Genomic DNA, 24641 nt, shown 5'->3' on the forward strand with positions numbered 1-24641 from the left:
AAGAGCAGAATAAGAACCACCACCCTCTTCGCCAGGGCACTGAGCATAGAGACAGTGTCTAAGCTCACTTCCCAGAAAGGTGAGGAGGCGAGGGGGCAAGACCAGGCCTCCCCATCCTGGAGAAAACTGGCTTGGGGAGGGGCTGCAGGGCCTGGCCGGGGCTGCGGGATGCCTTTTGGAGGTGCAGGACACTCAGCCCCAGGTGAGAAGGGCAAGGTGCCTTGTGCCACTGCATGGCTTGGCTCCACAGCCAGGTTCTGTGCAAGATTCCTGCCTATGGGTCCTGGTCCTGATCTCATCTCCCACCCCTGTGCCACCCCCTGATGAGGGCCTGCCCTCCCTCCAGTCTCTACCAGCACTGACTGCCCCCTAGGAAGCCACCTGGCTGGCTGCCACCCACTGTCCGGCACCTCCCTGACCCCTACCCTCACCCCAGGCTCACTGTACCAGAACCCAACCTTCAGTCTGGCCTTGGTCACCAACGCAGATCTGGATGTGATGGTTTTGGGGAACTCTGCTGGCCAGAGAAGACTCAAAGGCCCAGGAACGTTCCCTCGGGCCAGCCATCCTGCAGCTACTCTAGGCTGCCACGGCACAGCAGGGCAGCAGCCAGTGCCCCAGGCCTGGCTCCAGAGCAGAAGGCAGTAGGGAGGGCTGGTGTCCACCCTCAGGACCAGGGGCAGGCCCGTGCGGCCAGAACAGCGGGAAGGTGGGGGCACAGGCCACAGCAAGGATGCCCCACCCCACAGACACTCTCCTTTCATGTCTCTAGGAAAAACTTTTTATTACAAAATTTTTACAAGTAGGTGCTGGGCTGGCTGCCAGCCCGTATGCTGTGACCCTCCCCAGTACAGACCCATACTCCACAGAAGGAGCCTCTAAGGGCTGATTCTCAGAACCAAGGCCCCACTCTGGAGACCCAGCCCTGAGGAGGAGGAGGAGGAGCACGGGGCCTGCAGTGATGCCCAGGCTGAAGTGGGCTGGAGGGGTTCAAGGAGCTGGATTGCACGCTCTTGGCCCACCCAGGCCCCTGTGGGTACCAGAGTCTCAGTTCCCATTTCCTGGGCTGCCTTAGGGGCAGAGACGCTGAGGGTGGGGTGGAAGGATGGAGAATACAGCGGTGGGGTGGAGCGGTGGGGGATAGAGAGTGGGTGGAGGAATGCAGGATACAGGGGTGGGGAGAGAGGTAGGTACAGGGGTGGGAGAGGGGTGGGGGTGGGTGGAGGGGTGGGGATACAGGGGTGGGGGGTACAGGGGTTGGGGGAGGGGTGGGAGTACGGGGTGGGGATACAGGGGTGGGGGGAGGGATGGGGCAGATGCCCCCGCCGGCCCCTAAATGGTGCTCGGCAGCTTGGCGGAGTGCACCTGACGCAGCAGCAGGACAAGCGCAGCCAGGAGCGCGGAGGCGAAGAGCAGCAGGAGGACGACCCAGGAGCTGAAGTCTGTGCCCTTGCGCAGCCCCGGAGGGTCGGCGGGGATCAGGTTGGTCAGGTTCAGCATGTAGCCGAGCGCCCAGCCCACTGCAGTGTCCGCGGCCTGCGGCGAAGGGCGTGGCCTCAGCTCCCGAGAGGCCCCGCCCCCAGGCCTGCCCCCGCCCCGCCCCGCCCCGCCCCGCCCCGCCCCGCCCCGCCCCACCTTCTTCTGGAAGATCACGCCGCCGAAGGCGCGCTCGTCGAAGCCGTAGCCGCGACTCAGCAGCTGCTGCACGAACATGGCCCCGGCGCAGTAGTCGGCCAGGCGGGCCCGTTGCCCTGGCACCCGAGCTTGCAGCTGGGACGCGGGCGGGACACCGTCAGGCAGGCGACCACCGGGAGGTCTCGGCCCCACGGGGAGAGGGGGCCGGCGGCGTGCTTCACCCCTCCCCAGACACACACGGGCCGTGCGAGGCCAGAGACCACCACACAGGCCCGGACACGAATGGCAAGACCGAGTCCGAGGGGCACCCCCGGCAGGGCAGGCTTCCATCCTTCCCCAGCCAGCGCCCATGCTGGAAGGCCAGTGAGGAGGGACAGCAGGCATGGCCACCAGGGAGCAGGAGGCAGCAACACCTTGGTGTGTGGCCAGGGGAACAGGACGAGCTCCAGGCCTGAGTCTGCCCGCTGGCTCGCCGCCTGTCCCCATCTCCCCCACCTCAGTGTGTCTGAGACTAGGCCCTGGGAGGACAAAATGGGGCCTTGCTCACCACCCCAGTCCTGGGACGACTCGTACGTTTCTCTTGGAGTCTCCGGTGGGCACACTCCCCGTGCCCAGCCCCACTTTCATCTTCCCTTCTGTGGCACCATGGAGGGGACCAGTGGCAGAAGCCAGAAATCTGGGCACCGGCCTCCCCCTGCCCTCCAGATCTGGGATGAGGGCCGGGCCTGGCAAAGCTTCTCCAACCCGCCCGACTTGTTCACAGCCTCCCGGCCACAGCCCCGCCACCTCTGGAGTCAGCCTAATGCCTGCCATCGCCCCCACTGCAGCGGGTGCTCCGAGAGGCCTGTCCATGCAGGGCTGGGGAGGCATGCGGAGGCGGAGGCTGAGCCCTTCCGCACAGTCCTGGAGAGGCCTGTCCATGCAGGGCTGGGGAGGCATGCGGAGGCGGAGGCTGAGCCCTTCCGCACAGTCCTGGAGAAGTGGGAGTGGGGCTCACCTGAGCCCAGGTCTGGTTGCAGACAGTCACTGCGGCTGCCTCCAGCTGCTGCAGGGTGGCCACGGGCAGCCCCATCGAAGTCCGCAAAAAGTCCACAATGTAGAAGAAGGCAGAGAAGGCCTGTAGGGGGTGCAGTCACACTGTGACTGGACCCCAGCGGCTCAGAGCACCTGCCGCCACCTGCCTGCCCCTACCCACGACAAAGTTCCCAGACACCCGCCTGCCCCTACCCAGGACAAAGTGCCCAGCCACCCGCCTGCCCCTACCCACGACAAAGTTCCCAGCCACCCGCCTGCCCCTACCCACGACAAAGTTCCCAGCCACCCGCCTGCCCCTACCCACGACAAAGTGTCCAGCCACCCGCCTGCCCCTACCCACGACAAAGTGCCCAGCCACCCGCCTGCCCCTACCCACGACAAAGTTCCAGCCACCCGCCTGCCCCTACTCACGACAAAGTTCCCAGCCACTGGGGGCTGGAAGACCCCATTGAAAGAGCATCGGGAGAAGGGGCAGGAGGAGAAGCTGAAGAGCCCAGAAACCAGATCTCGGCAGAGGTGGGGGTCACTGCTCCCCGACAGGCTGACCCTGGCACTGCTGTTGAAGGTCTGGGGCCGCTGGGCCATGGTGCATGGCGACTGGTACACATCCCCGAGCAGCACTTGGGTGGAAAAGCCCCTCGGCCAGCAGGGGTGGAAGCCGTGGGTCTGGGGGAATCACCAGCGTGACAGGGTGGCACCACCGCCGATCCAGAGGACCAGCCTGACGAACCTCCCACAGGTCTCACTCTGGCAACTTCACTTTTGTGCTCAGGGGCAATCCATGGCTCCCCACTGCCTGCTTGACAGATCCCAACGCCCCTGACCAGGCTCTCTCTGAGAGCCGTCCCTGGCCCTCCCTTCTCCAGGCCCAGCCCAGCCACTGGGCCTTTGCTCATGCTCTGATCCTCCCACCTGTCTTTCCAGCCAATTAAAGCCCAGCCTGGAGAAGCCTTCCACAGCACGGTGGCTGTCCAGGTTCTGCTCCAGGAGGGGACAGTGCAGTGCAGGTGAGCCAGGGTGGAGGGGCACCTGGAGGGCGCTGGCCAGCAGCCTCTGGAGGACCTGGTCACGGCCATAGCAGAGGAAGCTGTGGGTGTAGACTTGGTAGTGCTGGCCGTAGAGACGCAGCTGGACCTCGCTGGCTCTGTCCTCAGCTGGACTGGTTGTCTCAAAGGTGATCTGGGTGGAGGCACCCCCCAGGTCCATGGCCCCCAGTGTCCCCTTCCATGGCCGGAACCACCGGCCCACCCAGCCGTACTGTGGAGAGGGGAGTGTGGGGTCAACCAGGGGCCAAGGGTGCCCACGCCCCCTGGCTCTTTGTCTGGCTGCTGGGCCCACCTTGATGAAGTTCTCCAGCAGGTAGTTGGCAGTCACCCAGCCAAACACCCCCTCTTCCTTGCCTGAGAGGATGCGTGCACCGCGGAAGTCAAAGGGGTACTGGGTCAGTGTGTGAGTCACTGCCGTGAGCACACTGGTTGAGGCCTCTGGATTGGTCAGGCTGCAAAACACAGAGAACTCCAAGAGGCCTTCTCCCCAGGTGGCTGGGAGCCTGCTGTAGGGGTGCTCAGGGTCCACCCCGCAAGGGGTCACAGCCAAAGGCTATCATGGGGACAGGGCCAGGGCACAGGCACACTCACTTGAGCAGGCGCATACCCGCTGTGGCTCCCAGGTAGAGGGGTGTGCCCGCATGTCTCTCTTTGGGCACATCCCGAAGCGCCTGTTCAAGGCATCCAACAAGACTCTGGCCGGCCCCAGAAGGGTGGTCTGCATAGCTGGAGATGCCCCCACCTAGAGGGAGGCAGAGAGATGAGCCTATGCCTTACAGGCAGCCCCTAGGTGGGCCGTAGGCCAGGAGAGTGAGGGTGGGGGTGGGGGCCATGGGCTCCCAGACCAGGTGGCACACCTTCCCAGTTTAAGCCCCAGAAATGCCCAGGTTGGAGACAAAGGGGCCCAGGTGCCACCCAGAGACCAAGTCTGCTGCCTGCTGAGAGGGTGTGGGTGCAGGTGCTAGGACAAAGCCCTGGGCATGGTCCACCCAGGTTGGCCTCCTGAGGCCTGCCTGGGTGTGCCCGCCAGGCCCCCAGACCTCTTCCTGCTCCATCTGGGGCACAGAAGCCAATATTGGGCCCAGCGAGGCCCAAACCTCCCACCTGCTGCCTGGGCTTCCTTTCTAGAATGCAAACCACTCCTGGCCCCACTCAGGCGCAGGGGGCCCAGCCTCTCTCTTTCCAGGGCTTCTGCCTGGAGTGAGCCCCACCCAACACTAAGCAGAAGGCCCTAAATGCTTGGACCTGCACCAGCTAAGGCTGGAGAGGGCCCCAGAAACCCTGCAGTGAGTGGGTGTCCTGGCTGGGCTGGGCCTCACCTGGAACGTCACAGGAGCTGTGCTGGCCCACGATGCCTGTGTCGTTCTCCTTGTCTGCTGGCCACTTGTAGATAAACATGGACGTGTGTGAAGAGCCAGCGTCCAGGACGATGCCGTACTGGGGGGAGGGGGAGGGAGTCAGCCTGGGGTGTCTGGGGGCCCTGACACCCTGACACCAAACGTGAAGTTGGGTTCCTCCAGTTTGCCACCGCCCCCCCACTCAGTCATGTGCCAAGCCTCATGCTGAGGCCTCCTCTGAGGCCATGGTTGGAAGGAGAACAGGGCGGGGTGGGGGAGTGGGAGGAGGTGACTCTTCCCTCCTGACTACCTGAAGCCAGCATGCCAGGGTCTGGGCAGCAGCCTTCCTGGCAAGGGCAGACTGAGGGACTGAGTCAGGGACAGAGGGTCCCCAGGGACTTTTCCCTGGGGCACAAGTTTCCCAGGCTCAGGGAGAGGAAGCTCCTCTGCAGGAGGAGCTCCCTAGAGTCCCTCTTCCTTCCTCCCCTCTTCCTTCCTCCTCTGTCTCCTTCCAACTCCTCTGACGGCAGCCCAACCTGAGGATGCAGGGGCAGGGCCCCAGTTGAAGAAGGCCCACCAAGGCTGGCCGTGGGCCTCAGAGCCAGGTCGGCTCTGAAGACACTCTCCCTAGGCCTCCAAGCCAGGGCCAGAGAGAGAAGCTGGCCCTGCCTTGTTGGGGGCGCTGGGTGGGCCTTCTTGCAGACCTGAGTGGCATGAGCTTGTAAATGCCCTTTTCCAGCTCCTGCGCCAGCATCCTGGATCCACCTGGAAAGCTGGAGACCAGTCTCCCAGGCCCGGGTGCCAATTCCAGCCTCCAAGAGGGCCGCACCAGTCCATCCCTACCAAGGCCTCCCCAGAGCCCAGAGCATCAACAGGCCAGCGCGTGCACTGCCACATGGCTGTCCTGCAGGGCCGCAGAACACCCTGCTTCTGACTCCCCATCGGGCTGGGGGACTTCGCTCTCCACCCCACCCCCCTACAAGCCCAATAAAGGGTTAAAGGGGCCGGTCAGGAGGTCCCTGGGCCTGCTGGAGTGGAGATCCAGGCTAGCCTGCTCCAACCTTTTGAGGACCGGCCAGGGCTGCTCCGCTCAAGCCCTCCTCTCTTTCTGGGCCACCCTCGTGTCCTGGCGGGGGCCCTGGGTCCTGGGGCTTGTGGATCCCCATCTGGGCTGAATACCCAGTCGATGTGCCTCTAACCGCACCCTCCGGGGCGGCGGCACAGAGCAGAAGTGGCCCGGAGTGCCCCGGGGGGCCCGCACAGGCCTGAGGGCGGGCGTCTGGCAGCACCCAGGGGGCATCGCTGGGCTGCATCCCGGGAGCGGGGACACAGCCCCTGGGCTGCGTTGACGGACTCGGCGGCGGGCGCGGAATTTCCGGGACTTGTTCCTCCAGCACCGCGTAGCCCTGGAAGCGCCACCGCCCCCCTCGCTTACCCGGTCGGGGAGCGCAGAGTGCGGAACCCGGGACCCCACCCAGCCCGCCAGGAGCAGAGCACCGTGGGGGTCCCGGGCTGATCCTGCTCAGGCTCCCAGCCGCGCACCCCCTCCCCGGCTCCGGGCCCGGCCCGCTGCTCCCCAGACGTGCGCTGGGTGCCCGGGCGCGCACCTTGAGGGCGGGCGGCTCCCGGACGTCGCGGGTGGGGACGCACAGCAGTAGGAGCCCGGCGAGGCCCGCGGCGGCCAGCAGCAGCGGCGGCAGCAGTGACCGCACCTTCCCGGCCATGGGCGGGCGGGCGCGCGGGAGGACGACGCGTGGACCCAGAGAGTGCGGGGAGCCGGAGGCGGAGGCGGGCGGGGCCGCGGGGCCGCGGGATAGGGGCCCCGGGGCGGGACGAGGGGCGGGAGGCCGGGCGGGCCCGCCCACCACCGGCCACGCCCACGGGCGGACAGGTTTCGCCTCTGCTCCCAAGCTGCCGCCGTCCGGCCCGCGCAGGTGAGAGACGCGGGCGCGGCTGAATCACCGGCGCCGCTCCCCCGCTCCAGGGTCTCAGCCCGGGCGCCCCGCGGCTATGGCTCACCTTCCCTTTCCCGCCCACTCAGCAAGGGGATCCCCCGGCCGTGGAGGCAGGCGGCCTGGCGTGGGGGTGGGCGGGCGAGGCTGGCTCGCAGGGTCCGGTGCTGGAGAGCCGCGCTTTTCCCCGGCCCGGGAAAGGAGGCCGACTCGCTTGCAGGAAAGAGGCACTGTCGGCTGCGGAGCCACGCGGGGCCCGGGCTGGGGACTCAGGAGGAAGCCGAGGGTCAGCACCTGTTTGTGGAGCAGGGCCCTGAGCGCCAACTCCCAGGGCTGGTGAGGACCAGGCTGGCCTGCGGGATGCCCTCCCGGCCCGCAAGGATCCGCCAGCCTGCGGCGCTGAGCCAGCGCAGGTCAGCCCCAGAGACACGCAGCTGACCCAGGCCGGACCTACCCTTGAGGCCCAGTCAGATCCACCTCACCTGGGCCCTGTGCTGAGGTGAAGGTGAGGACGCAGGGGCGGGGAAGGCAGGGACGGCCCAGGTCACACCGAGCCGAGAAGCAGCACAGACCGGGCCAAAGGTCCCTGCCTCCCAGCCCAGGGCCTCGGCCGCACCTGCTGCCCCCTGGGCCTGAGGGGCACAGAGGCTTGGGCTGCGGAGGCCAGAGGAGGCTTCCCCAGGACGGAAACAGGTGGGGCCTCTACGTGGCCTGAAAGGCAAGGAAGAGGGTCCCCAGGCCGGGCTTGGGGTGCGGGTCAGCAACAGGCTTCTGGGGACGGCTGGGGCAGGCGAAGCGCAGCTGGCCCCAGACACAAGCCCTGCCCCTCCATCCCACGACATGGCTGGCCTTTCGGCTCTGAAGCCTCACAGGCCCCGCATCCCAGCCCGGCCAGGGGCCGCCCCCTTCGCGCCTGCTGCAAAGTGGGAATTCTTGTCCCAGTAATTCCAGCCACACAGCGTCAGGGAGCCACGAGGCAAGGCCACCAGGGAGTACAGGCTGCTGGGGCCCAAAGGGCAGCCCCACGGGGCAGGGTCCAGATCATGCCCGGCCTTCTGGAACGGGCAGTGACAATTGTGCTGGGATTGCTGCCTGGGCTGAGGGTCTGGCGCCACAGGCCCAGCAAAGGCATCTTTCTTCCAGCTCAGGACCCCAAAGGGAGGGGTGGGAACCCTGGGAAGCCTCTGCTGCCTCAGCCTCACAGCCCAGCCTGGCGGGGCTCCAGCGGACAATCTCTGGGTGTGGCCGGTGCTAAGCTCCAGGCCCCAGGCCCCAGTTTCCCCCCACCCACCCCAGGCCTTTCTTCTACCCCTGACGGCCCAGAGGAGGGAGAGGCCCCACAGTGCACATCACGCCTGAAAAGGAAGGAACAAAGGCCGCCCGGAGACAGGGTGCTGCGACCCCCACTGGCCTGCGATACCCTGCTTCCCTCCAGGCCCAGCGGGGCTTCCTGGTGTTCTGGACTCTTTTCATGGACAAAAAGCTCAAGCCAGGGAGCGGGAGGCCTGCCAGGCCTGAGAGGATGGGGAGGGAGAGGGGAGCTGGACTCTGCCCCGGGGAGACAGGCTCATGGCCGAGTGCCCAGCTTCGCCTGCAGAGGGAGAGGCAGGGATCCCAGAGCAGTCAGGACAAAGGCTGAGGCTGAGCTCTCTTTGAGACAGAGTGAGGGCGGGGGAACGCCCCTTCCTGGCATGGACTCAGGGACCCTGGAAGGCAGACTTGGGAGAGCGTCAGAGGGAAGCTGGCAGGAGCTGAAGGGGTGGAGGGGCCTCCAGGACCCTCTGGGGGTCGGGGGCTCCAGATGTGCTGTACATGGCCTGGCCCAGGCTGAGCTGGAAACATGCTGATGCAGAGAGGTTAGGGGAGAACCCCTGGGGGAGGGAACTCAGAGCCTCCCTCCCACACAGGGCTCAGACCTCCCAGGGAGGGGACTTTCCTGAGGCCTGCTGAGATCTTGGCTGCCCTGCCTCAGTCTCCCCATCAGAAGCTTGTGCTGTGTGGCTCACGTCTGTAATTCCAGCACTTTGGAAAGCTGAGGCAGGTGGATTACTTAAAGTCAGGAGTTCAAGACCAGCCTGGCCAACATGGTGAAACGCCGTCTCTAGTAGAAATACAAAAATTAGCCAGTTGTCGGCCGGGCGCGGTGGCTCACTCCTGTAATCCCAGCACTTTGGGAGGCCGAGGTGGGCAGATCATCAGGTCAGGAGATCGAGACCATCCTGGCTAACACAGCTGAAATGCCGTCTCTACTAAAAATACAAAAAATTAGCTGGGCGTGGTGGCAGGCACCTGTAGTCCCAGCTACTCGGGAGGCTGAAGCAGGAGAATGGTGTGAACCCGGGAGACGGAGCTTGCAGTGAGCCAAGATCACGCCACTGCACTCCAGCCTGGGCGACAGAGTGAGTCAAAAAAAAAAAAATTAGCCGGCTGTAGTGGCAGACACCTGTAATTCCAGCTACTTGGGAGGCTGAGGCGGGAGAATCGCTTGAACCTGGGAGGCGGAGGTTGCAGTGAGCTGAGACCGCGCCACTGCACTCCAGCCTGGATGACAGAGCGAGATTCCATCTCAAAAGAAAAAAAAAGAGAAACTTGTGCTGAGGCCGAAACACCTTAATTGTTTAATTGTGAAAGGCTTTTCACTCGCTGCTCCCTTTCTGCAGGTGCTCATTAAGTCATTCAACAAATGCTTGCTGAGTACCTCCTGGGGGCCCAAAGCACGCCAGGCTCCATGCATGTACAGTGAGCCCCGTGGGGAGGGCACCCACTGGCCTGGGGAGAGCAGACTTTGCAAAGGCCCCCGGGAGGCGGGGAAGCTTGTGCTGTCCAGTTCGAGGTTGGAGACACAACAGAAGGGGAGGTGCACATATGCGCAGTTGGTAAGAGCAACGCCAGGGTGGCGGCAGGACCCCATCGGTGGTCTCTGATGTGCTGGACGTGCTGTTCTGGGACTTGCTTCTTTCACTCACGTTACACGTTTGGGATTCACCCTGTTGACGCTGAAAGGTGTGGCTCGTTTGTTCCTTGCTGTGTTCCATCCTGTGAGTGAGAACATGCAGACGGCATGTCGCTGCAGCTGGTGAACACAGTGTCTGGCTTTAGGCTTTGCTGAGATTGCTGCTCTGCACATATACACTCTTTTTTTTTTTTTTTTTTTTTTTTGAGGTGGAGTCTGGCCCTGTCGCTCAGGCTGGAGTGCAGTGGCGCGATCTCAGCTCACTGCAACCTCCACCTCCCGGGTTCAAGTGATTTCCCGCCTCAGCCTCCTGAGCAACTCAGATTACACGTGCCTATAACCATTCCCCACTAATGTTGTATTTTTAGTAGAGACGGGGTTTCACCATATTGGCCAGGCTGGTCTCAAACTCCTGACCTCAGGCAACATACCCGCCTCAGCCTCCCACAGTGCTGGGATGACAGGTGTGAGCCACCGTGCCCGGCCTCTCCGCCTGCCTCGGCCTCCCGCAGTGCTGGGGTGACAGGTGTGAGCTGCCATGCTGGCCACATGTGTGCTCTTGCGAACACTTCTCTGGGGAGCGTCCCGGAACCAAACTGCTGGTTGTCGGGCAAGTGTGTGTTCTGCTTCTCTAGCAAGTGCCAAATTCTTTTCTGAACGATGGCTCTAGTTGGCACCGTGAGCATTTTATTTTATTTTATTTTATCTTATCTTATTTTATTTATTTACTTTGAGACAGACTCTTCCTCTGTTGACCAGGCTGGAGTGCAGTGATGTGATCTCGGCTCACTGCAATCTCCGCCTCCCGGTTCAAGCAATTCTTCTGACTCAGCCTCCCAAATAGCTGGGACTACAGCCGTGCGCCACCAGGCTAATTTTTTTGCATTATAATAGAGACGGGGTTTCACCGTGTTGCTCCCAGGCTGGTCTCGAACTCCTGAGCATCCGCCCATCTCGGCCTCCCAAAGTGCTAGGATTACAGGCATGAGCCACCGTGCCCAGCCTAGTTTTTGTATTTTTAGTAGAGATGGGGTTTTGCCATGTTGGCCAGGCTGATCTCGAACTCCTGACCTTAAGTGATCCACCTGCTTTGGCCTCTCAAAGTGCTGAGATTATAGGCGTGAGCCACCAAACCCAGCCCCACATCTCCTTTTATTAGAGACCGGGGCCTCACTGTTGCCCAGGCTGGTCTTAAATTCCTGGCCTCAAGCAGTCCTCCTGAGTATCTGGGGACTAGAGGTGTGTGCCACACCCCACCTGGCTTTGGCCTTCTTTGATTTTGAAATCAGCTCAATTGTCCCATGGAACTGATATTTATGGTTTCTTTGAATGAACACAGAAATTGATCCTCCTAGTCTTAAAATTTGAGAAAGTGACATTTGTCCTATTTGAGTTCCTTTCTCAGAAAACCAACCATGAGGCCCCCAGATAGAATGAAAGAGCTAAAATTCACCAGATCACGGTGTCTTGACAATGAGACGCCAGACGCCCCAGCTGTCAAGATTCCCTGGCCAACCACCAGCTTCCTGTTGACCAACTCCTCTTCTTCAGCTGCCCCTAATTCCTGTTTTCTCACACCTAGTTACATGGCTTCCCTGCTCTATAAACCCCTAATTTCAGTGGGTCAGGGAGACGGATTTGAGACTGAGCGCCCATCTCCTTGGCTGCAGCGGCCTTAAAGCCTTCCCCCTGGCAGTGCTCCTGGTCTCAGTGATTGGCTTTCTGTGCAGCGAACAGCAGGACCTGGACTGAACCCCTGGTGTTTTGGTAACAGTCTCTCCCCTCCCCTGCCACCTGCTGCCTCTTCCCTGTAAGTAGGTAACAGGTCTTTGGTTTGTTTGTTTTAGCAACAGGGTCTTGCTCTGTTGCCCAGGCTGGACTACAGTGGTGCAATCATAGCTCATTGTAGCCTCAAACTCTTGGCCTCAAATGGTCCTCCTGCCTCAGCCTCTGCAGTAGCTGGGACCACAGGTCCACACCATGGCTGGCTTCCCTTTGCCTTTTTTTTTTTTTTTGAGACAAGGTCTTGCTGTGTCACTCAGGCTAGAATACCGTTGCTCAATCTCAGCTCACTGCAACCTCTACCTCCCGTGCTCGAGGGATTCTTGTGCGTCAGCCTCCTGAGTAGCTGGGACTACAGGCACGTGCCACCACACCCAGCTCATTTTTGTATTTTTAGTGGAGATGGGGTTTCCCCATGTTGGCCAGGCTGGTCTTAAACTCCTGGCCTCAGGTGATCCACCTGCCTCAGCCTCCCAGAGTGCTCGGATTACAGGCGTGGGCCACCGTGCCCAGCCTCCTCTGTGGTTTTGATATCATGTTGGCCTGACCTGTAATCCCAGTACTTTGGGAGACCGGCCTAGGCAACATAGTGAGATCTCGTCTCTACCAAAAACAAACAAACAAAAAAATTGCTTTAATTTTTTAAAATTAGCTGGAAAAATTAGTGTAATATTTGGATTATCTGTTCCTGCAATTTATGGTAGAACTTGCCTGAAAAAAAAAAACAAAAAACACCTCGGCCGGATTTTTCTGTGGGGAGGTTTTTGTTTGTTTTGTCTTTAAGAGGTGGGTTAGAGACCAGACTTACTATGTTGCCCAAGCTAGACTCAACCTCCTGAGCTTCAGAAATCCTCCCACCTCAGCCTCTGGAATAGCTGGGACTACAGGCATATGCCACTGTTCTGGCTTCTACAGTACTGTTTCCATTTCTTTGATAGTTACAGGGCCAGACCCCTATAACTATTCTTCCTGAGCCAGTTTTGTATTTTTTTCTTTTCTTTCTTTCTTTTTTGTTTTTTGAGATTTGTTATTACTATTTTTAGAGACAGGGCCTCACTCTGTTGCCCAGGCTGGAGTGCCGTGGTGCAATCACAGGTCACTGCAACCTGCGTCTCCTGAGCTCAAGTGATCCTCCCACTTCAGCCTCCTGAGTAGGTGGGACCACAGGTGCACATCACCACACACAGCCAATTTTTTTATTTTTTGTAGAGCTGGAGGGTCTCCCTGTGTTGCCCAGGCTGATTCCAAACTCCTGGGCTCAGGCAGTCCTCCCACGTCAGCTTCCCAAAGTGCTGGGATTACAGGCGTGAGCCTGCCCATGTGGCTGATTTTGTATTTTTCTAGGAAGTTACCCACTCCAACTGAATTGGCATAATCTCATTTAAAATATCCCCTTAGAATCAGCTTAACTTCTGCAGCATGTGTGACTATTTCGCTCTTTTTTATTCCTAATATCATTTATTTGTGCCTTATCTCTTTTTTCTTGATTAATCTAGCCAGATATTTTGTGTACTTTTTCTCAACCAAGTTTCTGTCATGTTTGTTTCCTATTTTATTCATGAAAGAGGAAAACCTATTTATACCTTTATTGGGGGGGGGGTGTGTGTGTGTGTGTGTGTGTGTGTGTGTGTGTGTTTGAGACAAGGTCTCACCCTACCACCCAGGCAGGAATGCAGTGACGTAATCTTGGTCTTACAGCAGCCTCGACCTCCCAGGCTCAAGCAACCCTCCCACCTCCACCTCCTGAGTAGCTGGGACTACAGGCACGCGCCACCACACCGGCCAATTTTTAAATATGACACATAAGTTGTTTAGAAGTGTGTGCTTTGATATCCAAAAGTCTGGGCCGGGTACGGTGGCCCACGCCTATAATCCCAGCAGTTTGGGAGGCTGAGACGGGCGCATCACAAGGTCAGGAGATTGAGACCATCCTGGCTAACATGGTGGAACCCCGTCCCTACTAAAAATACAAAAAATTAGCTGGGCGTGGTGGCAGGAGCCTGTAGTCCCAGCTACTCGGGAGGCTGAGGCAGGAGAATGGCGTGAACCCGGGAGGTGGAGCTTGCAGTGAGCCGAGATTGTGCCACTGCACTCCAGCCTAGGCAAGAGAGTGAGACTCTGTCTCAAAAAAAAAAAAAAAAAAAAAAAAAAAATCCCAAAGTCTGGGCTTTCTCGAATTCTCTCTTTCCTTTTATTTATTTTGAGACAGGGTCTTGCTCTGTCACTCAGGCTGGAGTGCAGTGGCACAATCATAGCTCATTGTAACCTCAAACTCCTGGGCTCAAGTGATCCTCCCACCTCAGCAGCCCCAGTAACTGGCAACACAGGCATAAGCCACCACACCTGGCTAATTTTTGTATTTTTGGTAGAGTCAGGGTTTTGCTGTATTGCCCAGGCTGACCTCAAACTCCTGGGCTGAAGCAACCCTCCCATCTCTGTCTCACAAAAGGCTGGGATTACTGTTGTGAGCCCCTGCACCCAACCGATAAGTGTTTATTTTATTAATAATATTTTTTGAGATGGAGTCTCATTCTGTAGCCCAGGCTGGAGTGCAGTGGTGCTATCTCAGCTCACTGCAATCTCTGCCTCCTGGGTTCAAGCAATTCTCCTGCCTCAGCCTCCTGAGTAGCTGGGATTACAGGCGCCCAACACGACGCCTGGCTAATTTTTGTATTTTTAGTAGAGACAGGGTTTTACCATGTTGGCCAGGCCGGTCTCAAACTCCTGACCTCAGGTGATCCACCCACCTCGGCCTCCCAAAGTGCTGGGACCACAGGCATGAGCCACTGCGCCCAGCCTACTCTTCTTTATAGCATTAAGAGATCATACTTTTTATGGAGTAAGGAACTATAAACACCACTCCTTGTTCATGTTTCCAGAAATCTCTTTTATTTCTTTAGATATATAAAACACTGTTACTTTATATTCTCTCTGATAATTCTAGTATCTGGGTCTAGAGTCAATCTGTTGCTTCTGCTGGGTCTCATGGTGTATTGTTTCCTTGTGGTGTTTATGAATTTTTAAACCTGGAGATCTCATTTTCTTTTCTTTTTCTTTTTTATAGAGATGGAGTCTCTCACTGTGTTGCCCAGGCTGGTCTGGAACTCCTGGCCTCAAGTGCTGGGATTCCAGGTGTGAGCCACCACGCCGGGCCGAGATGATCCTTTTCCTTGGAACTTGATCAACACAAAATCCTGAGGCCTGGTGTGGGTGTGTTCCGCTGGGGCAGATTCTCAGCCGGGGACATTTCTGCCCCCAAGGACACATTTCGGCGTCTGAGACATTTCCGGGTGTCATCACAGTGTGCACGCACATGTATGTACCTGCACACGCTACTGGCACCTCACGGATAGAGCCCAGGGACGCTGCTCACATCCTGCACGGAGACTGACCCGCCCAGCGTCCCTAGGGCGGGCTCCAGGCAGGGTCTGCATGTGCCTCTGCCAGCCACCTAGACCCTGCCAGCCGGGGCCACTTTAAATTCTCCCCTCGTGGTCTCCAGGGCCACTCACTAGCCTGATTTCAAGCTGTAAACTGGGAGGACCTATTTTTTTTCACCTTGCACGGAACACCAAGGCTGAAAGGCAGTTTTTCTGGAGGTGCCAGCCTGTCTCACATTTCCGCTTCAGCTGCGGGGTCCAGCTCTATGTGGGCGGTCTCCTGATGAAGTCACCCCGGGACAGACACTGTTCTGTCTCCTGCTTCCAGTCCAGTAAAGATGCCAGGATCCCCCAGGGCATGGCAGGCACCCTCAAAGGCAGATGTGGGGAGGCCCTGGTGGGCAGACCCCAGCCTGCTGACGGGGGGCTTCTTCCCGGCTGCCACTGGCCCACCCACTGCACTGCAGTCCACCTGGTGCTGGGGCTGTGGGGCACAGGCCCTCAGGACCTGCTCCCTTTCCTGCCCAGGAGGTCCAGGCCTGGCATCCTTATGTCCCCTGGAAAGCCCACTCCCATCTTCAGGGTAGGAGGGCAGCTGCATGCTGGGCTGACTTGGGCCTGTCCTGGGACACCCCTGCAGGCCAGGTGCAGCAGGGAATGGGGCTCTGTGGGGTTGCTGTGGGCAGGTTAGCATGGAGCTGTGCTCCAGAAGGGAGTTGCCACGCTGCCTGCCAGGGCCCCTCCTCTGAGACAGGTGCCTTGTGGGACAGTGTACCAAAGTGCCCTGGACACGAGGGGGCCCTGCGCCCCACACGCACTGACCCCGCATCAGGGGCCCTGCGCCCCACACACGCTGACCCCGCATCGGGGGCCCTGGGCTGCAGAACCCATCGATGCTGTTGCTGTGCCCCTGGTTCTGGTGACACTGGGACCCTCCAGGCAGGGCTGAGCAGGGACTCCCCACCAGTGCGTACTCCAGCACCAGCGGGAGTGGGCCTGGGCAGGGGGTGAGGGAGTGACACCCAAGGGGACCTGCCCCAGCCTCCTCCTGTATCCTGGGGGTTCTCGTTTTCCTTGGCTGAGGGAAGTGGCCTCTCCCAGCTGAAACCAGGGGTCAGGCTGGGCGTGAGAGCAAAGGGGGGTGAGCAGGACCCCAGACCTTGGGAATCCTGAGTTGGGGGGACAGGCTTTGCCTATGACGTGCCTGGGAGCTGTCTGGGGGCCCTCCTGGGGAGCCAGGCTCACAGGTTGTTGTGTGGGACTCAACGTGGGGCAGTGTCCTGGCCAGGAGGAGGAAGGCCATCACCCCAGGGTCTGTGGGGGGCACATGCAGGCCAAGCTCTCGCGCACCCAGCGTGCCGATCCACTGCAGCCAGAGTCCCTCAGCCTTGGCCAGGACCTGAAGTCCGACCGCTACCCCTGGGGCTCCCCAGCCAGGCAGGCACCCCCAGCTTACAGGCCATCCCCACCCCCTCCATCTACTTCCGTCCGTCCGAGCTCCAGCCACCTTGTCCTGGTGCCCTGGTTGAGCGGGGAAGCTGCCCTTGGACCCGCGTCGGAGCCGCCCTCTGCTGGCCGTTGTCGGAAGTGCAGCCTGGCGTGGGCAGTGCCTTTCCCTGAAGATGGGACCCAGGGCACCGCTGGAAAGGGAGGGTGGGGCGCGGTAACTCGTGGAGGGGTACCCCACCGTCCACTGACAGCAACAGTAGTAGCTGCGGACTATGCGGACTCAAGAGAGCCCCAGCTCATGTCAGCACCAGGAGCCAAAACGGAGTCAAGCGCTCGGTGCAGAGGCCAGCCGGGGGCAGGCCTGGGGAGCCCATTTGGCAAGGGCGACAGGAAGGCGCCCACTCGGAGACTGTGCTGGGCCTGCCGGGGGTCTCCAGCCAGAGAGGGTGGGTGCTATGGGCGCCCACCCTCGAAGGGCTAAGTGCCAGGCTGGCCCTGGGGGCCCGCGCGGCCCACATGGACTAGATGAAGGTGGAATCCAGAGGTCCCCCGTCCTGCTGGCTCAGGGCGCGGGCCTCAAACAGCTGCTTAATGAGCGCTGACTTCTCCTGCTCCAGCTGCGTGATGCGCTCACTCTTCTCGGTCACCTCCTAGGCAGGTGCGCAGTTGGTCAAGGCCTGCGGGGCTTCACCCCCACCCTTGCACCCCTCCCGCGCCTGCCCTACCTGGGTGAGGAGTCGGTTCTGCTCCTTCAGCATGAGGATGGTCTGCTGCTGCCAGCCCCGGGGTGAGGTGGACGTCAGGGCAGGGCAGGGGGGCCCGGAGGAGGACGGGGGCAGGGCCTGCGGGAGGGCAGGATTAGGTAGGCCTGGACGAGGGCCGGGAAGCACTAAACTGGCCTGGGCCCCAGCGTGGGCGTGGGGGTTTGGGGTACACTCACCCGGCTGGCACAGGCTGCAGCCAGCAGCTCCCCCAGGCACCGGGCCACCTCCTGTACCTTGGGCAGTAGCCGCCCCAGTGGGCGGGGGCTCCCTGCAGCCCCAAAGTCCTGGGAAGAAAGCAGAGGACAAGTGGTCAGAGAGGAGGTCCAGCCGGGGCCAGCAAGATGCCTTGATAGGGGTTCCCACAGGTGGCTCTCCTGCCTCCTGATGCTGCAGAGAGCCTAGAGGGGTCCCAGGGCCATTGCTGAGGTGGGAGGTCTGCCCAAGACACCTTAGGCCCTAGGAGTGGGGCAGCCACAGGCGGAGAAGGGGATGTCCCAGCATCCTGGGTGGAATCGACAGCCACTGTGTCCGGGAATAGGGGCAGCCATAATGCCCAGGGGTGCCTGGGGTTAGCTGGGGTCCCCATGTGTGGGGACCTGGGGACAGGGCGGTGGCACTCACGGCGCTGGCTCTGCTCTGGCCCAGGTGGCGCTGGCGCTCCTGCACTCGTTGCAGCTGCTGCTGGTACCAGTCGCGGCCCCGCGCCATCATCTCCAAACCCTGCAGCAGCACCTCCTTCTCCTGCTCCAGCTCCTTCATCTGCTTCAGCTGCAACACGTGCATTTACATGGAATGCCCGGCCCCAGTGAGCACGCACACGTCCACGCATGCGTGAGCTCACCTGTGGGTGGGCACCAGAGCCACGGGCACAAATGCAGCAGCACGTGTACACGGACGCACGCTTCTGAGGACACCTGCGTGTGTGAGCCCCACAGGCCCATTTGGAGCAGGAGCCCCGTTCCTCCTGCTGAGGGGTCTTGGCCTTTCTTAGCCCCTCCACTCAGGCTTCCCTGGGGGAGGGGTGACTGACCCTTCAGCTGAGCCCACCCTCCTGAGGTCCGCCAGTGGTGAGCACACAGCTGGGGAGCCAGACTGGCTTGCAGCAGCGATCTCATGAGGCGGGCTGGGCAGCCACCATAGCTGCCCTAAATGACCTCTTGACCTCCCTCTGCCTGACCCTGGGCCATCCTTCCAGGGGATTCAAGCCCAGGTAGGGAGAGAGATGTCCAGAGCTGACTGTATTTCCGCCATGGACTCCTCCAGGCTCAAGGCCCCCCTGCTCCCATCCCGGCCTCCAGCATCCAGGCAAGATGGAGAGCGCCACAGAGCCCCAGTCCCTGCTCACCAGGCCACAGTCCACGCCGCTGGTGATGGTGTGCCTCCGACGTTCCCCTCGGGCACGGGGGGCCCGCCGGGCATCCCCTGAGTCCGCCTCCAGGGCCCTGCAGGCCACTGCACCTGTTGTGGAGAGGCACGGGCCCGGCTCACCTCCAGACCTGCCTGGCCAGGCTCTGCTGAGGTGCAGCGGCCTCCACATCTCAGCCCACCCTCGAGGTCTTGGGCACCAGCCTGGCATGGCCCACGTGTAGCCTCTGTGCCAGGCTGGAGTTTGGTCCCTCTCCCCTGCCCGCCTCCTCACACTGGCTTGGAGAGGGCTGTGCCACCAAGCCCGCATGTTTGCTCATACACACACCCTGCCCCCTCATTGGTCCGTGAGCTCTCTGGGGCCAGGGGCCTTGTCCAGCTCTTTTCTGCACACCCAGTGCCCAGAACATTGCAGGCACACCCTGGGTCTCCAAGGTGGCTGGGTAAAGGAGGAGTAGACGGGGGGGTTCTGGTCCTGACTACGCCTCTCCCACCTGCACGGGGCCCTGCAAGGCAGCAGGAGATGTGGGTGTGAATGATGGAAACCTAACTTTTCCAAGGATGGTGACTCTGATAGAAAGTTAGTCCTGCACGGCCAGGCACAGTGGCTCACGCCTGTAATCCCAGCACTTTTGGGGACCAAGGCGGGTGGATCGCTTGAGCTCAGGAGTTCGAGACCAGCCTGGGCAACATGGCAAAACCCCATTTCTTCCTTTTTTTTTTTTTTTGAGACGTTGTTTTGTTCCTGTTACCCAGGCTGGAGTGCAATGGTATGATCTTGGCTCACTGCAACCTCCACCTCCCAGGTTCAAGTGATTCTCCTGTCTCAGCCTCCCGAGTAGCTGGGATTACAGACACCCGCTACCATGCCCAGCTACTTTTTGTATTTTTTAGTAGAGATGGGGTTTCACCATGTTGACCAGGCTGGTCCTGAACTCCTGACCTCAGGTAATCCACCCACCTCAGCCTCCCAAAGTGCTGGAATTACAGGCGTGAGCCACTGTGCCCGGCCGGCAATACCCCATTTCTATTAGAAACACAAAAATTAGCCTGGTGCAGTGGCACGCGCCTGTGGTCCCAGCTACTCAGGAGCCTGAGGCAGGAGGATTGCTTGAGCCTGAGAGGCAGAGATTCCACTGAGCCCAGATTGCGCCACTGCACTCCAGGCTGGGCAACATGGCAAAATCTTGTCTCAAAAAATAAAAGGTCCCTTGCTGGGCACGGTGGCTCACACCTGTAATCTCAGCACTTTGGGAAGCTGGCGGGGGGTGGGATCAGTTGAGGTCAGGAGTTCAAGACCAGCCTGGCCAACATGGTGAAACCCTGTCTCTACTAAAAATACAAAAATTAGCCTGGTGTGGTGGCGGGCGCCTGTAATCCCAGCTACTCAGGGGGCTGAGAAGAATCGCTTGGACCTGGGAGGTGGAGGTTGTAGTGAGCCGAAATCGTGCCACTGCACTCCAGCCTGGGCAGTAAGAGCAAAACTCGGTCTCAAAAAAAAAAGGGGGGGGGGTGGCTGGGCACGGTGGCTCATGCCTGTAATCCCAGCACTTTGGGAGGCCAAGGTGGGCAGATCATGAGGTCAGGAGTTTGAGAACAGCCTGGCCAATATAGTGAAACTGAAAATACAAAGATTAGCGGGGCGTGGTGGCGTGCACCTGTAATCCCAGCTACTCGGCAGGCTGAAGCAGGAGGATCGCTTGAACCCAGGAGGCGGAGGTTGCAGTGAGCTGAGATTCGTGCCACTGCACTCCAGCCTGGGCGACAGAGCAAGACTCCATCTCAAAAAAAAAAAAAAAAAAAAAAAAAAAAGTCCCGCGTGTGTGATACGCCAGGCTATGCACCCAACTGACAAGTCAGACACATTCTGGTGCTCACAGACCCCTGCTCTGAAGTTTGCTTGAGGGCTCCCCCTGGGGGCAGCCAAGAGTATCGCGTTGGTGCCACTCTGGCCCAGCTTCCTGGTGAGGGAGTATGTGCACCGGCCCAGTCTACAGAAGTGGGTACAGGTGTGGAGGAGGGCATCCTCCTTCAGCCTCCAGCTGTAGCCCCAGCACCAGGCACATCCTTAGAGGCCATGCCCCTGGCACCCGGCCACAGGAGTGGGGGAGTGATGCAAGAATTGGGCCCAGGTAGGCACGGCAGAGAGCCTGGCTCCACACAGGCCCGAGTTCACACTCCAGCCTGTGGTGCTGAGCGGCTGGCAGCTCTGGGGCAAGACAGTGGAAGGGCACACAGCCCTTCAGGAGGTGGGAGCAGAGAGGGTACAGACAGAAGGAGGCTGTGGAGGAAGCCCGAGGACACCTGGGCCCGGTCTGTACAGTTGAGTCCATAGAGCAGCTCCTGGGTCCCCAGATAGCAGCATGCTGGGTGTTGAGCCAGATGGCCTCTAGGTGGGGGTGGTGGCTCTGCCCCTCCAGGGCCCTGAGCCAGCAGGCCACACCTCCAGGGCCAGAGCCAGCCTGGAGCAAACACACAGTCCCAGGTGGGAACAAGGAAAGAGGCCCTGAACTTCTGGGCTGGGGACTTGGAAGGCTGTGTGTGTTGGGAGGCTTTCTGGGAGTTGCAGTGACCTCAGAGCTCCAGATTTGACACCCCAAAAGCCAGCTGTGTCCATCAAATATGCCACGCCATTTGTCTGGCCCTCCGTTTGCCTGTGAGAGGGTGACAGCTAGAGCCTTAGCCGTGTGGCCTTCAGGGAAATGTGGTACAAGAGCCAGCGCCGCATGAGGCATCAGAGCAGAGCAGGGGTGGATCACAGGCTTAAGCCTCCAAACCCCAGGCCCGGCCACCGCATGCAATCCCATGGCTGATTTCAAACTGCATGGCCACATGGATGACGCTGACCCTGCATTTGGAGCCAGCTACCCTCTGAAGCCTCCCTCACCATAGGACTAGGGGTCCCCCAGCCTGGTGTGGCTGCTGGATCAGATCACCAGGGAGGCCAGGGCCACCGTGGCTCCAAACACCAGTTGTAGGGCTGGAGAATATGGCTGAGGTGGGGGAGCAGCACAGGGAGGGTGGCAGAGCAGCAGGCAGCACGGGGACCGGCAGGAGCCGCCGGTGGGCAGGCCTGTCCCTGGCAGAACAGGTGCACAGGCTGAATGGGCTGTGGGGCCTGGGGCTCCTCTGGGAGCTTGGCCCCCCACCCCCAGCCATAATGCAGGTCCTGTTCCCAAGGCAGGCACTGGGTTAGGGGAGACAGGGGACCATTCAGCAATCTCCCATCACTGCCAACTGGACCGGAAGGCAGGAGAGGAGTCTGCCAGCCATCCCCAGGGACTACGGCCTAGGTCCCTCCATGGCATCTGCCATAGTACAGCCCCACTGGGGTGCAGGAGATCCACCCACGCCCCTGCCCATTCTGGCAACAGGGCCAGGTCCTCTTGGGCCACCAGCAGCAGCCCCCGCCTGCCTAGGCCTCAGTGGGGTCAGTGGGCCCAGCCCCCCTGGCTGAGCTGTCACACTGAGAAGGGGGACCCTTTCTTTGAGAGGGAAGCACCTCTGCCTGAGCAGTCACAGACAGGAGGCTGAGGGCCCAGGTGTCCCCAGGTGCGGAAAGGGTATTGGAGATGGGGAGCCCAAGCTCAGGCTTGGTACAGGTTGGGCTCCCGGTGGGTTTTCTGAGTCACCTGCCACCCCCCCGGCCCTGGTGGCCTTACGCTGTGGCAGGAGAAGGTCTGGCTTGCCTCCCTAAGCCCCTGGGCTCACCGCGACAGGCATGAAGCCCTTTCCCTCCAGACCCGCCGAGGCGCCCTCCAGGATCCGGAGTCCACGAAGAGCCGCTCCCCGGTCCCGTCCCTCGTGGGAAATGCACGGGCAGCAGCTGTGGGACTGCGGTTTCTGGCCCGGGCCCGGGAGAGCTACGAGGGGGCCCGGGGGCCGTTCGGAACTTACCAGCGTCCGCGCTGGAGCTCGGTTCCAGCGCCGCGCTCTGGGACCGCTCGGGCTCCGCGGGGCAGGGCGCCGCCTCGGCCGGGGCGCACAACTGCTCCGGGCTGCGGGCGGCGCCGCTGGGACTGGCCAGAGGGGCGCGCACGCCCAGGGGCAGGGGCTTCCTCTCCAGGACCGTCCGCGGCTCGTCGGCCGGCGCGAACACCAGGCGCTGCGGCGGCGGCGGCGGCTGGTCCCCGGGCCCGGCCGGGGCGCGCGGGGCGCGCGTGGGGTCCCGGGGGCCGCCGTCGGCGCTCAGCAGGGAGGTGCGCAGGCCGGCCACGAAGCGCTCGAAGGTCAGGTAGCCGCTGGCCGGGGCCACCTGGCGCAAGCCCTCCAGCACCCCGCGGGGCAGCTCCCGCGCGTCAGTGCCCTGCCAGCGGGACTCGATCTCGCGCAGGTGCACGCAGCCGCGCCGCCGGTCGTCCAGGATGTCGAACAGGGTGCGCAGGCTCTGCAGGAAGGCGCGCGGCAGCCCCTCCGTGCTGGGCGCGGGTGCGGGGGGAGGCACGCGGCCCCGCTCGGCCATGGCGGCCCCGGCCATGGGCGCCCGGGCTCGGTCCCCGCGTCCACCCGCGTGCGTCCCAGCGCGGCCCCACGGAGGGGCCGGCCCGGCGAGCTCAGCCCACGGCGACAATAGCGACTACTTTTGAATGGGGCCCTCCTCGCGGCGTCAGCTCTCATTAACATGCGCCGCGGCCATTGGCCGAGCCCGTCCCATCTGCTCCCCGATAGGCTGAGAGGCGGTTTGATTTTTTTTTTTTTTTTTTCCTGCCGAGTGGCCCTGGGAGGCGCGCGGAGGCTCTGGGCAGGCGGAACCGGATCCCCTACCTCCGGCTCCACTCTGGCCTCGCAGACCTTCCTTTCTGCCCCGCCCCAGCCCCACCAAACCTCCTGCCGCGGCTAGGCGCTTTCTCGGATCCAGCTGTGGCTGGCTGCCCCGGCCACCTCTCGAAGGGGTGGGGCCTGGCACCCTACAAAAAAACCTGTCCACAGGTAGCCTCGTGGGGTAAGGATGGGGGCGCACCCCCTCCAAAGATCCCACTTTTCCCTTCTAGTTCCCTGGCCACAAGCACAGGTGACCCTGCGGCCCCCTTCGCTTCCACCAGGAGGGCCCCAAGAGGATCCTAGGCTCCAGCCAGCTGGGCGCTTCCCACTCACAGAGGCCTCTCTGTCCCCACCGCTGCTGACTCCTCCTCTGGCCCCTCGGGACAGTCTGGCCTGGCCTGCCCGCTGCAGGACAAAGCCACTTTCTCCTGTGTCCCCAGATCCCCATCTGGTGACCAGCTCCCTCTGCCTCTTGCTCTCCTCTCCTCCTTCCCCTGGCTGGACACCTCCTCCAGCTGCTCTCCTGGTTCCCACAGCCCTGTCCCCCTGCCTCTGCTGTGTTTCCAGCTGGGATCTGGTCACTCTGTCTTCATTTGGTCTCTCCACATGGGAGGTGAGACCAGGCCTTAGCCTGGGTTCTAGACCTAACAGCCCATCTCAGGGCTGGCCAGTAGCACCCTCTAGGTGCCAGGGAGGTGTTCAGCGTGCAAACACCCTCTCCAGATAGACCCCCAATCCGGGACTTGCCTTGGCCCTCTGCAGGTCTCCCACCCTCCGTCCTGGGCAGGCCTCAGCTGGCATGCCTACCTGGGCCTCTGTCCTCAGGCCTGAGCCACTGGTGCCTGTGTCTCAAGCTGTAGAGGCATCTTCCCAGGCCGGGGAGTGTCCTGGGTCCACTTCTCTTCTGGGTCACTCACCCTAAGCGGGACTCCTTCATGGTACAGAATGTTGGAAGGACATGAGAAGCTCTGAGCCTGGAGTAGCCCATCAGAGCTCAGTCCTGTAAGCCAGCTTCCCCTTTAATGGCAGGTCTGCTCAAAAACCCAGCACAAGGCCGAGGCGGGAGGATCACTTGAGCTGGGGAGTTCAAGACCAGCCTGGGCAACATAAGGCAACCCTATTTCTACAAAAAGTTTAAAAAATTAGCCAGGTGTGGTGGTGCATGCCTGTGGTCTCAGGTAC

The 24641-nt window shown here is 61.1% G+C and overlaps 2 protein-coding genes across 2 annotated transcripts; both read right to left on the minus strand.

Moving 5' to 3' along the window:
* Positions 1 to 767: 767 nt before the first annotated feature.
* Positions 768 to 6862, minus strand: ENTPD2 (ectonucleoside triphosphate diphosphohydrolase 2). Its single transcript, XM_054502455.2, has 9 exons — positions 6661 to 6862; positions 5036 to 5153; positions 4308 to 4458; positions 4009 to 4168; positions 3700 to 3927; positions 3082 to 3336; positions 2633 to 2752; positions 1636 to 1770; positions 768 to 1536 (listed from the first exon to the last, which is right to left on the minus strand). Exons 1-9 carry the CDS (start codon positions 6775 to 6777, stop codon positions 1333 to 1335), a joined length of 1488 nt encoding a protein of 495 aa, XP_054358430.1. The 5' UTR covers positions 6778 to 6862; the 3' UTR covers positions 768 to 1332.
* Positions 6863 to 14603: 7741 nt separating this feature from the next.
* Positions 14604 to 23291, minus strand: SAPCD2 (suppressor APC domain containing 2). The gene is made up of 6 exons (XM_054502405.2): positions 22596 to 23291; positions 18679 to 18791; positions 17955 to 18101; positions 17510 to 17617; positions 17295 to 17411; positions 14604 to 17219 (listed from the first exon to the last, which is right to left on the minus strand). The coding sequence occupies exons 1-6, from the start codon at positions 23173 to 23175 to the stop codon at positions 17091 to 17093; spliced, it is 1194 nt and encodes a 397-aa protein (XP_054358380.1). The 5' UTR covers positions 23176 to 23291; the 3' UTR covers positions 14604 to 17090.
* Positions 23292 to 24641: the final 1350 nt, after the last annotated feature.

This window comes from Pongo pygmaeus, chromosome 13 (genome assembly GCF_028885625.2).
Source record: "Pongo pygmaeus isolate AG05252 chromosome 13, NHGRI_mPonPyg2-v2.0_pri, whole genome shotgun sequence".
Classification (NCBI taxonomy): domain Eukaryota; kingdom Metazoa; phylum Chordata; class Mammalia; order Primates; family Hominidae; genus Pongo; species Pongo pygmaeus.

What these genes read in the sequence shown, in the direction of transcription:
- ENTPD2 (XM_054502455.2), bottom strand. Translation starts at nt 6,777, where the DNA reads ATGGCCGGGAAGGTGCGGTCACTGCTGCCGCCGCTGCTGCTGGCCGCC. An exon ending in GCGGGTATGCGCCTGCTCAA is followed by an intron (nt 4,169 to 4,307) that starts GTGAGTGTGCCT and finishes TGTGTTTTGCAG; the next exon opens with CCTGACCAATCCAGAGGCCT. An exon ending in TGCTGGAGAACTTCATCAAG is followed by an intron (nt 3,928 to 4,008) that starts GTGGGCCCAGCA and finishes CCCTCTCCACAG; the next exon opens with TACGGCTGGGTGGGCCGGTG.
- SAPCD2 (XM_054502405.2), bottom strand. Translation starts at nt 23,175, where the DNA reads ATGGCCGGGGCCGCCATGGCCGAGCGGGGCCGCGTGCCTCCCCCCGCA. An exon ending in GCCAGAGCAGAGCCAGCGCC is followed by an intron (nt 17,618 to 17,954) that starts GTGAGTGCCACC and finishes CTTTCTTCCCAG; the next exon opens with GACTTTGGGGCTGCAGGGAG. An exon ending in AGAACCGACTCCTCACCCAG is followed by an intron (nt 17,220 to 17,294) that starts GTAGGGCAGGCG and finishes GCACCTGCCTAG; the next exon opens with GAGGTGACCGAGAAGAGTGA.